Raw genomic sequence first — 18969 nt, forward strand, 5'->3', positions numbered from 1 at the left:
AATAGGCATTAATAGTCACTAAGGATTACTGTCAAAGAAAAGTTTCCCAGTCACAAAAAATTACAAAACGGGGCCATCTTTTATTATAAAATTGGTTTTGTTGCAGACATAAGATGAATTGTCAGATTAACACTGCTTTTGTTACCATAAGCGTTTAGAGAATTAACTGGCATGTCAGTAGAACAAATGGGAACTTTCCACTTAACTGGTAGCCCGCTTTTGTTTGTCACTGCTCCCAATACTATCAACCTTGCCATACTGAATTAAACTGATAAACACTATAAGCAAACTGACAAGAATAAAAAAAAAACCTCATCCGAATGGTAGACTTTTGTTCAGCTACACGAAGCAGGATAAAGTGCAAAAGAGAGCGTCTACTCATCTGAGTTCACTTACATAAATCAGCCAAGAATTCCTTTGCCGTTGCAGTCACTGTGCAACACCTACTTCCTTCACCATTTCGAAAGTGCTCTGGGTTGCATGTCTATAGCCATACTCATATCCACTCTACATTTTGCTGCTCAATGACCTTTCGTCTGCTGCCTAATGTTACACTGCAAATTTGCAAAACCTCTTTCACTATCATTAGCCCTAAAGACGGTTGCTGTTTAGCAACAAGTGGATCAGAATTGGATTTTTACCTGGATGGCTGGATGGTGAGTTGAATGACCTTCAACCTTAGCTTGAATTAAGAAATATCTATATGCCTTTGTTAAAAAGTTAAGTTTCTTAGTTTAACCAGACAGCTCTCCTTGGGCTGGCCCGAAGGATTAGATTTTTATTGACGTGGCTAGGAACCAGTTGGTTACTTAGCAATGGGACCTACAGCTGATTGTGGGATCCGAACCACATTATATCGAAATTCACGCTATCAGATTGATAGGTGAGTGTAACCCACTCGTCTAATGAGGAACTACCCTCGTTTTAAAAAGTGAACGTTTAAACTAACGCATAATTCATATTTTCAAGGCGTGCATCTACTACTTTGTTTTATGGTGTGGAGGGTGGCCTACAAGTGCACATCGAGTCAAGAGACTAAAGAACATGATTACTTCTGATTGAAAAACATTTCTGGGATACACAAGTATCACCAAGTGAGGCATGTGGAGATCATCTAGATACCCCACAGTAGGGAAATTCCAAAAATACTATTTCAAGAAGATATACAAAGATGGATGTGCTCAACACTACGGCAAAGTTATTGGGAATAAAGTGGCCAGCACTAAAGTCTGGGTAAATGGTCTGAAAGGTCTGTAAGGGCAGGTTACAGGATAGAAGTTATGTGCACACTATGAGCAGTGATGGCAATTGCACCATAATAATAGCAATATTTCTTCAACCTTTGCCTTACAATCATCATAAGTCGTTGGACTCCATCTCTTGAGCTACGAAAAGACCTGATAAAATGATGACATAAGAGATGAAAGAAAAACCCCAGCCTTTATCACTAGAGGCCGTTTTGGTACATAGCTTACTCTCATATACATCAACACTGCCACGGTATTTGGACGACTGTAACTTTTCCCTCATCGCTCCGCGGTGTTCGCATCCCTTGCCGTGGCATTGGCTTAGAATTCGTATTATGTCCGATTCGTATAATTAAAAACAAATTTTGATGTAATTAATTAGAAGGGTTATTCTTATACGTGGCGTCTCTACAAACAATTCCAAAGGAAGTTACTCTAAAAATTATATAAAACTGAACTCGAGAAAAATAAAAAAAAAGCTCGCGATATGGCGTTCCTCCAATTTATTTTCTGTTCTAAAATTAAATGAAGTTTAATGCAGCAGCCCCTATCGCTAACTCAATTACCCAGGTCGTACTCTGTAATCAACTTACATCCATGTAACAGCCAAATGACATGCAGGAATTTTGTTAAGTCATCCAACGACCATTAACAGGAAACGACTTTTCCCTCAAATTAAATTTATCATCGCATAAAATGAGGAATGTGTAACCATACGTGACACAAGGAAGAATAAGCTTGATACTTAACCCAATAAAATGAAACTGAAAGCTATACACAAGAGGTTATATCTTATAAAAATATTTCATTTTGTAAAAAAAAAAAAAAAAAAAAAAAAAAAAAAAAAAAAAAAAAACGTCATTTAGAACATTTCTTACCGCAATGGAGAAACCTACAGCCTTAAGAAGAGTAGTCAGTCTTACCTGAAAAAATAAGAAGAACAAGTATATTAGTACTGGTTTTAAACATATAATAGAAACTAAATCATCAAAATAATACTTGAAACATATACCGACTCAAAATCCCTCTTGAAATGAGCGCTTTTCCGAAACTTTTCGTGCAAAGGGCCTCTAACTGACTCACTGAGTTGGCAATACCCGTCTTGCACTGACCCACTTTCGATCACGTTATGTTTTTGGGATCAGCTGCAGGCTACTATGCACTGACTTTCATAATAACTTTACAACCCCTTTGCCAGTTCCTACATACGGTCACAAAGGCAACTTATCACTATCCAAATTAAACAATCCGTTATCCATTCATGCTTTGATCATCTGCGATAAAACGTTTCAGTAGAGCCATTTTGCATAAAAATTCCTAGTGGTGCACTTTTTGAGATTTTTCGTAAAAATTTTTTATATATCTTAGTATGAAATTTACTAAATTCCTTCTAATTTAAAGCCAAAAAGTACGGCGACAAGGAAGAAAATCCCTAGTTGGTGTAATTATGCAAAAAGATCGTTTCTTCTTAATTTGAACAAAATTAAACAAAATTAATTGATATACGAGAGAGAGAGAGAGAGAGAGAGAGAGAGAGAGAGAGAGAGAGAGAGAGAGAGAGAGAGAGAGAGAGAGAGAGAGAGAGGTCATTTCCACTACTCGACATTAAGAGCACCCAAATCTAACATGAGAGAGTTCTACGGAAGACAAGTGTATGTACCGTGGGTATATTCGTTTTTGGGTATTAGATGATATTTCCAATGATAAATGAGTGAATTATGATTGGTTAGATAAATTAAAGTTATCCAATAATGTATCGTACTTATAATTACCTTCGGGAACGAAATGTTTGCTCTTGGAGCGACTATCAGAGATGACTTCAAATTTAAGAGAATGGAATATAACGTTTGAGCAACATTTTCATTACGACTACGTTTTTGTTATGCAAATATTCAAACAAAACAACAGACAGGCCATGAGCTTGCAAAGTACGTTTCCTCAAAGAGGAGAGACGATGCCGTACCATAAACATGACATGCAAAGAATTGACGTTTAAAGAGGGAGGATAAAATGTCATTGGATCCCGACTACTTTCGATCTCTTGTACAGCCACTGGTATTGAGTAGGTTCTGGAGCATGACTGGAATCAAATGACCCGCCGAACAATATTAAATCACACTCTTATCTTAGACGTCGCAGGACCCTTTAGCTCTAAGCTCTAGCGTAAATCAAAGTCATATCGACTATGAAGAAGTTAATACGTTGGAGGTAACCTTTGATTACCTTCAAACGAAAGTGCAAGAGACCAATTCAGATGAAGCTAGATATTATCAACCGAGTGAACTGATTATGAAGGACAACTATTTCAACGTAATGAGATTAAATATTAATAATACCACAGGAAACGCTGATAGACGAAGCAGAACTGAAACGATTAAACGGAATAAGAGCAAATGACATCCAGATTGAGATGATGCGCTTAGCTTCATGGTCGATAATTATTTTTCGCTGATGACAGCGCATGAGCTCTCTGTGAACGACGTAGAGAAATACTGAGAGATGAAGGGAAAAATGAGTGAAAAAAATAGGTTATTATTATTCATTAGTGTTACTCAAAATAAAAGAAATACAATGTGATAAAATAGAGATGAAAGTAACTTTAAATCATGAAACACGGATAGGAAAGATAAGGAGGAAAAACATGTCCACGAAGATGACCTTGCAAGTTCTTGACGGATGAATGTATTATAAAGAGAGGATGAAGAGAAGGGAGGATACAAAACAAGGCTTACAGCAGAGTTCATAAGTCATATCCAAAGAAGAGGATTATTTTCCCAGGCAAAAAAATCAGACTAAATCTCAGATGATGTTTCCTGGCAACATTTCACAAATTAACTCAAGAAGTCAGTTACAGGAACGATCAACGCAAATGCTGAGAGAGAGAGAGAGAGAGAGAGAGAGAGAGAGAGAGAGAGACGGAGGAGAGAGAGACGAGAGAGCAGAAGGAGGAGGAGAGAGAGAGAGAGAGAGAGCGTTACACTTCTTAAGAAATATACTTAATATTAATCTCCACACAAAGATATTCGCAAACACTTTAATATTTCTCCATAGTTCAGTTCCATCGTATTTGTGATTGAGGAGCGTTTTACCAGTACAAAACAACTTGATGGGGTCTGTGTCTATGCCAGTGCATCTTTTCACTACCCCAAGTTTCAATATATTTTATTCATATCTACTGGTAATCCCAATTTTAATTACATATGTTACAAATCCTACTTTAAAATTCCTTTAAATTAAGCAGCACATCCTACCTGATCAATTTCTATTCAGTTATAATCTCAGCTCAAAATCTGACACTCGTCATGTTCTATTTGTTCTTGGTAGCTACCCAACGGCGCCATACTAGAAGGGTCCGTTCATCTTTCCGTCTTGCATTGACGAACTGCATATTCATTTATGCGTCCTAAATGTAATGGCACGTGCGCTGGCTCCTCCTTTTTTTACTAAAGTCACAAGAAAGCCAAACCACGTGGGGTGCATCACTCAAATTTGACATCTCTCCTTCTATTCTGTCCAATTCAGAAACGCTAGCCCATGCCAACTGATTTCAATGGTACCATCATTCAGGGGAGACTTTAGACTTTAGAGAATAATAAAAAAAAAAAAAAAAAAAAAACAGGACAGTGACCGACTTAGCACGCTTCCAAGTCAGTCCTCATACAGTGAAAGGACAGGAGAATCGTTCCGTAACTTACCACAACTAGAACTTTCAGATGTCATTCTCTCCCGAACAAATGAATACTTCTTAACTCTGTATTGGGTCATCTTTTATCTTTTCCTTCTTCCCTTTTCTTAGCTCTTTCTACGTTCAAGATACAGTTGCCATTAATAAGCTGTCAGTTTTACTTACCTTCATCAGATTTACTCATATCAAGCAAGCGACTTTTACACAACCCACAAGACTTCAATACACATGCATAGGGGTTAAGTATTTCACACAAAACACAACACGTAATTAGACATAAGAGATGATAAAAACAGAATCTCACCGGCCAGTGTAAAGAGTGCATCGATAATTATTTTCTGTATAACAGATGAACAGTTACTACATGAATAAGGCAAAGTAAAATATTCAAATGTTTTAGAAGAGAATCAGTGAAGGACCTGCCTGTCAAATTCTTACATAGATTCCCACGACCCACAGACCAATTCCAAAATGAAATTCGGGTATCTAATAATGAAACGTACCTGTGTTTAGCCACAGTGTCGGTGGAATGGAATAACTGCCATCCTTCCTCTATCCTGTAAGGAAGGACTCTAGGAATGGACGTTCCCCTCTTTTCCTTCCCTTCTTCGGTACTGCTCGCCCCTCCCCCTCCACCTGGACCCTTTCTTCCCCCTTCGTCCCCAGAGGTCGAATCCTTAGTGTCGTCCTCTGATGACACCCTGATTTTCGGTCGACATCCAGAGAGCCGCTGCGGACGCGAGGTCGACGAGCCATCTTCGTCAGTAGTATCACTGACGGAGGAAGAGCTCTCAGATCGACTGGTCGTCGGGCTGAGGGAAGGGCTCGAGGCGCTCGGAGACGGACTAGGACTACTGGAGGGGCGTGGCGAGTGCGAAGGATCCTGATGCTGAAGGAGCTTCGATCCCCTCGGGGATGAGAAGGGCGGAGATATGGAATTGGGGACGTTGAAGGAGTGCGTTCGAGATTTCGGATGCGTCGTGTGCGGGATGGGGTGATGTTGATGCGAGAAAGAGTTGGTCCTCGGCACAGGGAGGTGGCGATTTTGTGATGATGGCGGTGGTGGTCCTACAGGTGCCGCTAACGACGACGATGAGGAGAGTGATGATGCCGCCTCGCGTCCCTTCGGAAAACGCGACGGCGAAGTTGATGATGAAGTCGGATGACGGTGATGTGATGACGACGGGGGGGAGGAGGAGGAGGAGGTCGGGTTCTCATGTTGCCTGGAGGAGGAGGCGGAGGAGGAGGAAGAAAACGAGGGACTCGACCTGCGAGACAAAGTGGGACTTGGGGAGGGCTTGCGACTGCCCCTCGGGGAATGGGACGTCACGAAAGACGAGAACGGTGACAAAGTGGCGGCCAGAGACGACGCAATGGCCGACGTTATCTGGTGACCCCCTTCGCCCTTTTTGCTATCTTTCTCTTTCCCCTTCCCCGCTTTATCCTTGTCTTTCTCTTTCTCCTTTTCCTTATTATCACCTTCATCGTCTTTCTTCTCGCGGAAACTGTCGGTTTTACGGCGGAAAGCGAAGTTGCGGTCTTTACTAAAACTAACTTGAGACCGTAACGGTTTCATCTTACTTGGCATCGACGCCCACTCCGGGCCGCCCCCTCCTCCCCCTCCCTCTCCCTCTCCTCCTCCTCCTTCTTCGTCGTCGTGACCTCGGGCGAGCAGAAGCGGCAGCAGCAGCAGCAGTGGCAGCGGCAGCAGAAGCAGCTATCAATCTCGTCGGTGTCCCGGGTCATGGTGCTGCCATACCCTGACCTCAGTGCCACGTTAATTGACCCCATACATCAACATGCGCTCGATGCCTTCATTGTCAACGAAGACGGAGATAGAGTGCCAACACCATAATAATCCATCTGATTTTCACCAAACTAACATCTGACATAAATATGGGACAGACAGATAATATCAGATCATCAAATACAATTGTAAAGCAACAATAGTCTTCATTTCGCTTCCGGTGAATGATAACACAATAAAACTGCTCCCTGTTTAGGTGTTATCTCAGATTTACTATACTCTGCAAAGGAAAGGTTAACATTTCTTAAAAAGGAATACAAAATAAAATTTTCTCCAAATATTCAACGTACAATACTTAAAGGACAATCTCAAATACAGTTACAACTTCTGAAAAGACCTTTCATGACATTCAGTATTAGATTTCCTAAAGCTTTGCGTATCACATGAAACTCACTCTAGAGGCTCTAAATAAAGCTATTTTAATAAAAAAAAATTATAAAGTAAAATTGTCGAGAAGCGCAAAAATGCTTAGAGAAAGGACTGTCAACGAATACATGAGACCCTTATTTGCATAATTTATGTAACTACAAATTACAGAGCACGTACATATATAAACTGTGTAGCTAAATATAAATCTTAAAAAAAACACACTGTAAGTCGTAGTTTTATGTATACACATACATATTTAAATTATAAATAAATTTATATATATACATATATATACATACATACATACATACATATAATATATATATATATATATATATATGTATATATATGTATAATATATATAGATATATCTGGATATATATATATATGTAATATATATATTATATATTAATATTATTCTATTATATATATGACAGCGTCTTGATGTAAACAAATAGCACGAGATGCATCGGCGTCATAAATCAACAATATATGACAACGACACATATCAATGAAGCTCATCAACTCAGCCATGAAAATCATTCGTCATGAATGAGACATGCGACCTACATCTCTCTCTCTCTCTCTCTCTCTCTCTCTCTCTCTCTCTCTCTCTCTCTCTCTCTCTCGATATCATCAGCTATTATTATTACTCGACTTCAAAGTTCCTGACCACTCTAAAAATAGTCGCGTTGTCAACCCTCTCTGTTTCTTGTTATAAAACGGGTACCTCGAGGCAAAACGTTTTTGTAATGCAAGAGAACCTTTTGTAAATTATAATTATTATTAACTGGGGCTCTTATTTCTTCTTAAGAGAGCATTACCTCAGTTTCTTTTTTTTCTTTTTTTCATTGTGCTCAGTTACGAACCACATTTATTCCCACAAGTGAATTTCACACTTCTACACGATTCCGCGCAACTCACGATTTACATTTAATTGTATTTTAAGAAGGAGGATTTTACTAGACAAAAAAAAAAAAAAAAAACTCCTTAGCTTCGGCACAGGAATTCATTTGTACTGTAAAAAGAATGTGTGCAACAGCCGAGTAAAGACATAAAGACAGACGAAAGATTCACCGTAAGAATCAGGGGAAAAGAAACCTGGAAGAGAATTCCATTGCTTGGTAAAAAAGGGAAGGAAACAATCATCAAGTGCCCAGTCCAAGGTTGACTGGCTGCCACAAATTAAAAGTGAGAAGGTGGTGGAGGCACAACGGATCTACAGAAGAGGAGAGGACATGGCAAATGTCAAGAAGTATAAAACGCCTCATTTTAAGCGATTATCGACTGCTCCATTTCATTCAGAACCCGATCATCTATTCTCAGTCAGCAAGTTAACGACTTTCGTCGATAAGCAAAGTTACCACAATCCACGAGAGGACAAAGCTCAAGATCGCACTGTGTGTAAGTATTGGAATGATGGTGCTCAAAATTTATGGAAGGATGTTCTCTCCCTCTCTCTCATCCTCACAAACATGCACTTTCTCATTTGCTGTTGCGGCACTGGTTTCTTGCATCAGGCTCTCTCTCTCTCTCTCTCTCTCTCTCTCTCTCTCTCTCTCTCTCTCTCTCTCCATGTTGCACAAGATTCAGAAAATTACATATAAAATTACCATTTACGAGATAATCAGGCAAATCTGATGTGAGTGTGTGCTTGATAATTAAGCAGGAAATGTGGATCAATTCATGGCACGCAAACACGCATTCTAATAGCTTCAAACTTCACCAGGATATCCTGAAATTCAAATTAAAGGAACGGACTGAAGTGCAGTCCAAACAGGAAACGCTTTCCCGCAAGCGCTTTGGATTATTATCTTGAACGAAGCCACTTAAAGGGCGTTAGGCGGATGCAGTACAGTCGTAACTTATCATTTTGCGAACAGGTACTTGTTTAGCAATAATAATATCCCAACAAGACTCAGGCAGGCACGGGAGAGAGAGAGAGAGAGAGAGAGAGAGAGAGAGAGAGAGAGAGAGAGAGAGAGAGATAATATCCAAACAAGATAAAAGAGAAGAGATAGGGAGATTGAGAGAAGATATCCTAAGAAGCTACGAGAGAGAGAGAGAGAGAGAGAGAGAGAGAGAGAGAGAGAGAGAGAATGTCCTTACTAGCTGAGAGAGAGTTACAATATATTAGGATGTCTCAAAGACTTATGAGGGGAGAGAGAGAGAGAGAGAGAGAGAGAGAGAGAGAGAGAGAGAGAGAGAGAGAGAGAGAGAATATTACAGATAGACATACAAAGAAAGTGAGAGGGTGAGATAAGGAAAATGTCGTGACTATAATCAAAGCAGACAAGGCCTCCATTCACTAAAAAGGAGACTTGCACTGGTCCCAGGCACTCTTCTACCATGACCGAGGGGGAAGACAACATTCTTGAAGCATGCTGCTCGTAATACTGTGCTTTCCTGGAAGCTAACGGACAATTCTTCACCACCTGATTTTCCAGCGTCTAAAAAAATTATGAGTAGTAAGTATTACATTGCTTTTATTTATTTATTTTTTTTAAAGGGGGTTTACTCTTGATTTCTGCTTGCAAATTCATGTATTAAAGAGTGAGAGTATATACAACACTTTCAGAATATCGTACATATATGTAGTAGTAGTAGTAGTAGTAGTAGTAGTAGTAGTAGTAGTAGTAGTAACTTTTCAGCAAAATATTCTCGTTAAAATGAATATGGATAAGAATAAAAATCCTACATTCATTACAAATTCATCCTCCACTTTTTCCAATAGGTTCAAACCATTCAAAACACAATGATATATTTTACGGTCAAGGCTTCCAAACGACCCATGCATTTATACCTGGAAAATATTTTTCATCGTCATTCTTCAATAATTCTCTTTCCATGCACTTTGCAGGTACAACATTATCACACTCGTCCTTATGGTATGTAAATCTAAGCATCGGCTCTATATCAATTGGGCTTCCACTTCATGCTAATACTCTTAAATTCTGAAAAGATATCAAAGAATCTTAAGCTTCGCACTCTCTCTTCATATCGAAAATCAACAAGCATCTCCAGGGGCCAGACACTCCATCATCACTCAACAATGAGCCTATATGTCTCGGTTGGGAAGTTAGCTCCCAACCCCTCTACCCATAAACTATAAAAAGAAAATACAAATCAAAAAATCATTTCAGTTAATCCTAACTATCCATTCTGTTTTCATCATAAATATCCAGAAAATTATGGTGACTATTGAAATTCTCGGTCTTCTGCATACTACTTCGGAAGTTTGAAAACTCCTGAAGACCTACTCTTTTTCTGGTGTGCCACGCATCATTACTTCCCAGAACATTTCCAATGTCACTAATCATCCTGAAAAGTTGATACATGCTTTTTAGAATGAAGCTTTACATTCATTAGAATTGTTTTTAAGATAACGATATAACGATGGGCTTATCTTCTGTTGATGTTAACTAGCATTACTTCTTGAAATGTGTACGCAATAATACCGGAAACACTCTTCACTTGTTCGTCAAGCTTCAAAACATGAATAACAGCCTTGTGCGAACTAAGTAGACAAATGTTTTTTTAGAACACGGCAATGGAGCTTTATATTTGCATTCCAGTCTCTTCTCTTCAGCATACGAATTCTACTTGCAAAAGATAACGCACCGCAAATCGAGTAGCACGCACTTACTACACAGGCAACAGCAGAAAGTCAGTGAACCATTGCTTCAACAAAAGGAAGCCACTAAGATATACGTCCAAGTATGATGCTGCCCTTGACAATATAACAGTATCCCAGTCAAGTCCTAACAAAAGACCTGAAGGATGCGAGATTAAGAGCATCTGCGCTGATACAGGAAGCCTATATTGGGGCTTTCTGACAGCGTTAAAATCACCAGTAGGTCTCCGAATAAATTTCACGGTTCTATACCTTCTGTTTACTGTATTCACACTGGCAGTAGGCAGATAATCCCCCCTCCCTCTCTCTCTCTCTCTCTCTCTCTCTCTCTCTCTCTATCTCTATTATATATAACTATATATATTGTATATATATATACTATATATATATATATATATATATATATATATATGTGTGTATATATATATAAATATATATATATATATATATATATATATATATATATATATATATATATATATATATATATATATATATATATATATATATATATAGACAAATAACTTTTAACCCTGAAATAGATGCTTTCATTTCCAGAATTCGAAATGATGTAGTCGAATAATAACTAATCAGTGATATGTGAATAAGCATATTTGTACAAAAGTAAAAGAAAAAATTGTTCTCTAATATACTTCAGATTAATAACAGCTCTTTCCATATGTTGGTTTTAGAAAACTAAATTTTTGAGCAATAACATAATTACTATTCACTATAAAGAAGTTTAAAATGCTATTAAACGAAATCAACTGGTACTCAGTACTCAAGGGTCAACCAAAAAGAAATTGCAAACAAGCCTTTTTATCAGGCATCCCTATTGAAAATTGACAGGCGGAGGGAGACCTCTCTAATCTCATACATCCTTTCAAATAATACTTAAAGGATAAGCATATATCCTGGTTACACTCTTGTATTTCTTTAAAGCCAAAGATGCCTCAATAAGGAGGAAGGCGCTCAGTACGGATTTCTGCCTATTAATTTCCTGTGGTATTCGGTTATATACATATATAATATATATATATATATATATATATATATATATATATACATACATAATATATATATACATATATATCATATTATTTATATATATATACTATATATATATATAACATACATATATGAATGATTTATTACATTACCGTAATTCATATAAATTATTCGAGCTACAAATGTCCTTTAATATCTAATTCGCTCTACCTCGGAATTGATATATTTTCATATATGTAAACCGAAGGGGAATTTTTTAGTTGATAATAATTTCGTCCTCTCGTGGGATCGAACCATCGTCCAGCGGACAGGGACGAAATCAAGACGACAGTGATTTCGTCCCAGTCCGCTGGAGGTGGTTCGATCCTACGAGAGGACGAAATTATTATAACAACTAAAAAATTCCCCCTTCGGTTTACATATATTTTCATCAAATCCGAGGTAGAGCGTTTTAGATATTAAAGGATATTTGTAGCTCGAATATATATATATATAGTATATATATATATATAAAAAATATATATATATAATAAAAGTATATATCTATATATATGTATATATATATATATTATATAATATATAAATAATATAATATATATATACTATATATATATATAATATAATATATGTATATATATATATATTAATAATATATAATTTATATATCCAATTTTTGCAATTTCATCACTTACTCGTTTACATCTTACTGAGCAAGTTGGTCTGGTCGAGAACTCATTTCTCACGGGACGTTGGTTTCAGATCCGTGCAGCTATGAATAAGACCACAGATTGGAGACCGTAACATAAAACTAGATTCTTATTCAGTGTTCCCTTGATTGATTTGCTCCGCTACTGCACTAGGATTACGTAATTGTGTTTTTTGCATATTCACTTTTTCTATCTGTAATACGCCAATATACATACAATATACACACATATATATACACATATACAACGTATATATATACATATATATATATGTATATGTATACACATATACAACGTATATATATCATATATATATATATATATATATATATATATATATAATGAAAAAACTGTACGAATAACTTCTCTGAGTCAAGATGAGAAAGCTGCATCTGAGAACCTGTCAACAATAATCAAGTATAGTCAATGATGAGTCTTGGGCTATATGACCCGAATCTTCAGAAAAATTTTTCGTAAACTAACATCAGCACTTGCAATTTATCATCTACATCATTGTTGTCAAAAGAGTACAATAATTATAATGATATATAAGAGACATAGAAAAATATATTGTGTTAATTATTTTACCATGCGTGAGTACTGAATATTTGCGAACTATCGAATCCATGCTAGGCAAATTCTGCAACGTAATATCAAGTCATCTGTAACTAAAGGACCTAGACTGTGATACATTCCCAAGATATGGAACAAGGTATCAATTTATACGATAGCGTAGCCTCTATCGTGTTGTATTATACCTATAAGACGCTCCTGCATACCAAACTTATTTCTTTTTAAAACAACAGACGAGAAAAAGATAAAACTAAACTGAGCACGACACATTTAAGTAGACGACATATGATGAAGGCATTACAGATTCTACCCTTTTTGACAAAACAAACTTATGGCAGGGCTCCTGATACAAGGCAGATCTTGGACAATTATATATATGAATTTTTTATTATATACCCATATTTCATATACATGCATTAAGCTATCGGGACTTCAGTGACGCCTAAACCGACCAGGCCAACATATTTTAATGTTTAGTTGGAGTGAATTGGACTTTAAAGGACATTTGTAGCTTAATTCATTATATATATATATATATATATATATATATATATATATATATATATATAAAATGCGTATATATAATACATATCTATCTTATGTAGTATATATACATACATATGTGTGTATATATATAATGCATACATATCTATCTATCTGTATGTGTGCGTCTGTCTGTGGAAACAAACACGTCTACACTTTAATGTTTTAGGCTTGCAACTGCATGCATCAGTCATATCCCACTAGAAACTACTCCATTTTATTATACTTATTTGCGTTTGGATTCCCGGTACTCTTTACCCGTATCTCATGCAACTCAAGCGTTACAATAAGCATCCAGATCGTAATCCGCATTCAGCCCACAGGTTATCATCTGTGGCAAAGAACAATATTAACTACTGGGACCCGTAGCATTTCAACGGTGAAAACAATGTTGTCCTGAAGTCTGCATTAAATGAGAAAATAGGAAAAAGTGTATAGGAATGATGGTGATAACAAATAACTTTTATAATTTATTATTATTATAATATCAAGTTCAAAGGAAAATAAAAATGTTTAAGTTCTGCTCGATCTATTTCATCACAAGGGCTGAGGAGTCGCGTTCACGGCCTACAACTTGCAATGCCACGTATTTTGAGATTTTGTAGGATTTGTTTCCAATTAATATAAAAAGCTTGGATCATTTTAGGCTCTCTTTACATTGAAATTTGAATTTACCGATCCGAAGTGTGCTAACATGTTAGGTTGAATTCATAACTCTAGCGCTCCTTCGAGAACAATCCTGGATTTCTTTTGCGATTGTCACTCATGGACGAAACAACATATTCGGAAGGCCAGCAACAAAGATTCAGCATTTCGGGAGTGGAAAGCGGAGATCCCTCAGAGGGCTACAACGAAAGGGCCTCATCAAAAGCCTACCGAGGGATGAAAAGAGACCATAAAGAGCTTGGTTGACTGAAAGGCAGATTTGTAAAAACGCAAGGGACTAGACGAACGTGAAGATGAAGCAAGCGAAGAAAACCAAATAAGTAATATATAACAATCTGATATACACTGTATATACATACACTCGAATACCAAGGCTGTATCAGAAAAAATAAGGCAATGGAGTAATCTCGGCAAGGCGTGACAGGCACTTCGTATATCATATTGAGGATACATGAGGCCATGGTTATGTAAGACTTCTAACCATGATAATGTAGCAGAGAATTTGTTACATTATAACAACCTCTCTCTCTCTCTCTCTCTCTCTCTCTCTCTCTCTCTCTCTCTCTCTCTCTCTCTCTCTCTCTCTCTCTCTCTCTCTCTCTCTCCCCATTGTTTTATATTTCATACATTTTTTTCATTTCCTCATTGTTTATCTTTGTTTCATATGTTAAAGATAATCTCTTTCATCTTCACTGTGGTACACATTTTCTATTTCTGTCCCTCTCGCACATACACACAAAAATCACGGGGTGTCACCATAACAGGAGAATGTTGACTGTGATAATGTGAAAATCTTGACAATTTCACATAAGCTGCTTTAGATCTAGTTTCCATCCTTCCAAGACATATTTAAGAGCTTCAAGTAGCAATAAAACTCTCCCTAATAAAAAAACATAATAGTATCCATTTCAAAAGCTGCGAAATAGCAATAAAAATTTTGCCAAATAAAAACCTAAAAAAAACTGTAACAATAAACTAAAGGCCGTGTAGAAAATCAAACCTTCTACAGCAATACGCAGCATGCAAATCTGGATTGGTCCAATATGAAATCCACAGAGGCAAAGTAAGACTTTCCGGATGAAAGGGTGAATTTTCGTAACAACTGAAGCGAAAGCAAATCTGGGTCTTTTCCTTCAGTAATTCTTAAATCCTTCAAATTCTTCATTTCGGCACTTTTGCCGAAATGGTGAATTTGAGTGATTTATAAATGACTGAATTAAATTCTATATATAATTATATTATATTATATATATATATATATATATATATATAAATATATATATACAGATTATATCTCTCTCTCTATATATATAGTATAATATTTATATATATCTATATATCATATTATATATTCTATAATATATATATCTTATCTAAGTATTATACTAGTATATATATATATATATATAAAATTACCACGCGGAAAATCAGACGGTGTAAACCTGACCGGTTTCGCCTTTATTTCTAAGTCCAATCTTGAATTTTCCTTAGGGTATTGAGACATATAGACCATATATATATAGTAATAGTATATATGTATATATATATATATATATATATATATATATATATAATATATATATATATATTTATACTCAGTTCAATTTCATGTTATGTCCTTCCCTTTTTACCACGATCATTAGTCGAAGTGAAGAGGATTAAATGATTTAGGAAATACTGAAGGAGAAGCCGTTTTCACCTAGATTACATTACTGACGAATGAAAGCCACCTGCCTGAACACAGACCCTCACTGTATCACCACCCCTACCCCTCAGCGCCCCTACTGCAAATGTTTGTGCAAGAAAGCAGTACTCTGATGGGATACCGTCCCAAGAATATGATGTGACGCAACATCTGCTAAACATAATGCGAACAGAGAAGAGAGAGAGAGAGAGAGAGAGAGAGAGAGACGATGAGAGAGAGGAGAGAGAGAGAGAGAGAGAGAGAAAGTTCAACCAGACCTTTTCTCATAATTGATAACAGAAAACAGACTTCAGTTAATTTTCACAATTCAGGAAGATACTCCTTTCTCACTCTGAGAGAAAGAGAGAAAGAGAAGGGTTGACAACTCAAGAATCAGTCGAGCCAACCATTCCGCCATCCCGTTTATTTAAGATTAAGCCAGCCTTGAGCTGGCACAGGCTCTTGCTCAGTATGAAACTCACCACTTTCTTTCATTTTTTCGAACTAATTCGCTCGCTTTTTATTGCGAAGGGAGCGCTGTACATTAACACGTCTGGTCTTTTTCCTTTCTCTCTTCATAGTGACATGATTCAACACGACCTGTTTTCATGAGCAGTAACCTCGCTTTAGTTATGAATAGCCATTAAAAAAAAAAAAACATCACCCGACCTTCCCCTACCTTCTCCCTGTGTACTAATTAGCATGAGAGTAATTCCGTGATAATAATGACATAGTAAAATACATGTATACAGATACCACTTATTTCAAATAAGAAGTTTTAGTGAGACGACAATCACGAACACTGAAATGACCAGTCATGCTCGGGTCCCCGAGGGTGCCAAAAAACGGCTCGGTGAAATAACGCCGGCATAACAGAATAACGAACCCATAACGCACAAATGTCTTAAGTAGGTTAAGTTTTGTCGTTCTTGATATGAGGAAAGTAAGGAGGCGGGAGGGAGATGATGGCAGAGAGAGAGAGAGAGAGGGAAGGAGGAGAGCCAAGGGGGGGGGGGGGGGGGGAGGAGCACGGTGAGTCTCCTGATAAAGTAGGGGTACGATGAGAGATGTGTAGAGGTGTAGGTGCCCCGGGGGATGGGAGGGGCATGATGTGGGTGTTATGGAGATGGAATGGGGGTTGGGATGGTTAGTGGAGATGGAATGGGGGTTGGGAGAGGGAGAGGGAGAGGGAGGGGGAGGGGGGTGTTTGTAGTGACAGAAAGGTGACTGTGGGAGCGAAAAGGGTTGGCATAAGATCAACACCGAAATAGAAGCATATTAATTGATTCTCGGCGGACTCCGTGATTACACTTACTGTGATGTCACGTTGGGGGAAAAAATGAGAACAAATCCTACGCTTGTGTCCTGTTCCAGAGGATACTTCGGCAAAAAACAGGAGCCACTATTGGTTTTTCACACTTCTTCCTTGAAATAACGATTTATCAAAGAAAGTTTGCCCAATAATACATAGAAAAAACCATCAATAGATAATTTCTTTATCTAAACGAAGAAGTCGGTAAACGTTATTCAAGGGTCTTACAGTAACGTAAAGTAAACTACAGAAAAATAATTTGTAATAAAAAAAATAATTGTGCTCATATCAATGCGGGCTTCAAAAACACAGTAAGCTTAACCATGAATTTCATCAAAAATCAAAACAAAATGTCCGTATCTATTGTAATAATTTAATCCTCAGCACAAAAGTTGACATAATAATAATAATAATAATAATAATAATAATAATAATAATAATAATAATAATAATAATAATAATAATAATAATAATATCCTTAGCACAAGAGTTGTAGACATTAAGTTCAATCATTTAGTATTGCAGACTCCTTTACGAATGAACAATCGGTATTTATAAAGCTTTAAATATGAAGCTATTCGTCTTGATGAGAAATACCTCTTTGTAATGAACAGTACTGTTCAATAATATAAAAATTAATAAATACTACCAGAGAGAGTAGGCTGATCTCTATCATTATAATTATAATCCAAAGGTTTAAAGAGCAGAAGGATCCCCGTAACATTACTTACACGAATCTAGTCACAATTTTTACAGTTCACAAACTCAAAGGTGGTTTTATTTTTCATGGTTGTTTTTCTTTAGTGGCCAAATAAATATGTACAATTCATTGCATTAATTCCTCTTAGCTCTACTTTTCTGTCTTCACACATGGAAACTTATTAAGCAGTTTATTCCATGAGGACAGGACACATGTGCATCGTAAATAATAATAATAATAATAATAATAATAATAATAATAATAATAATAATAATAATAATAATAATAATAATAACATATTTGTTTCTTAATAGCAATATTTATTTCTACTCTCAATTTTCTCCTATCGTTTCCTTGTGGATGGACAGTCTACTCTTCCAAAGCTTGCTAAGCATTTTCCAAATAAATGTTGGCCTATTCTGATGAAAATAATCATACTATATTAAATACAATATGCTTCCGTGTATTTCCTTCTTACGTTTGTAACACAGGCAGTCTACCGATAATTAGATCCATCTTCAATTACTAAAAAAAAAAACAATAATAATAATCTTGGACAAATAATGCAAAATAATACGTATTTTTTGTACTTTGAATATTGCCTACATTTTGTGGGACAACTGAAATCAAAAAGTTTCTAATTTTTATTCCTGGCGTGATGTAATTTTCATCATATTAGTTCATGGCCATAAAATCTTTAGTGTAATAATTGTAACTAGTGAATGATGATTTGGTTTCACGATGTTTTAAATATTCTTCTTGGAATTTGGCTTCAGTGACTTTTTTCAAAAATTCCCACGACCACGAAAACATCCACATCAGTCTTCATGTCGAGAATGGCAATCAAGAAGCAGCCCAAAATATGAGAGCAGAAAAAAAATCGATAAGCCAAATATAAAGCATTAGAAACCAGGATAAATAAAAGAACTTTGACATCCCCTTATTTTCAGAGCATGAGTTGGACACTAATACTAGTATATATGAACTAACATGGGCAGCCAAAATGAACTTGAGTTTCATGGAGGAAAAAAAAA

General features: G+C 36.6%; 1 protein-coding gene across 4 annotated transcripts in view; it reads right to left on the bottom strand.

Moving 5' to 3' along the window:
* Positions 1-18969, bottom strand: part of LOC135216918 (prickle planar cell polarity protein 3-like) — a 597661-nt gene that overhangs the window by 388852 nt on the left and 189840 nt on the right. Inside the window, exon 2 of one of the 4 annotated variants that reach the window (XM_064252463.1) lies at positions 5436-6959. The exons of the other annotated variants lie outside the window; for them this stretch is intronic. Coding sequence (XP_064108533.1) covers positions 5436-6520 — 1085 coding nt within the window. The 5' untranslated portion in view covers positions 6521-6959. The remainder of the gene's footprint in view (positions 1-5435; positions 6960-18969) is intronic. 4 annotated transcript variants of the gene reach the window in all.

The sequence above is a fragment of the Macrobrachium nipponense genome, chromosome 6, assembly GCF_015104395.2.
Source record: "Macrobrachium nipponense isolate FS-2020 chromosome 6, ASM1510439v2, whole genome shotgun sequence".
Classification (NCBI taxonomy): Eukaryota; Metazoa; Arthropoda; class Malacostraca; order Decapoda; family Palaemonidae; genus Macrobrachium; species Macrobrachium nipponense.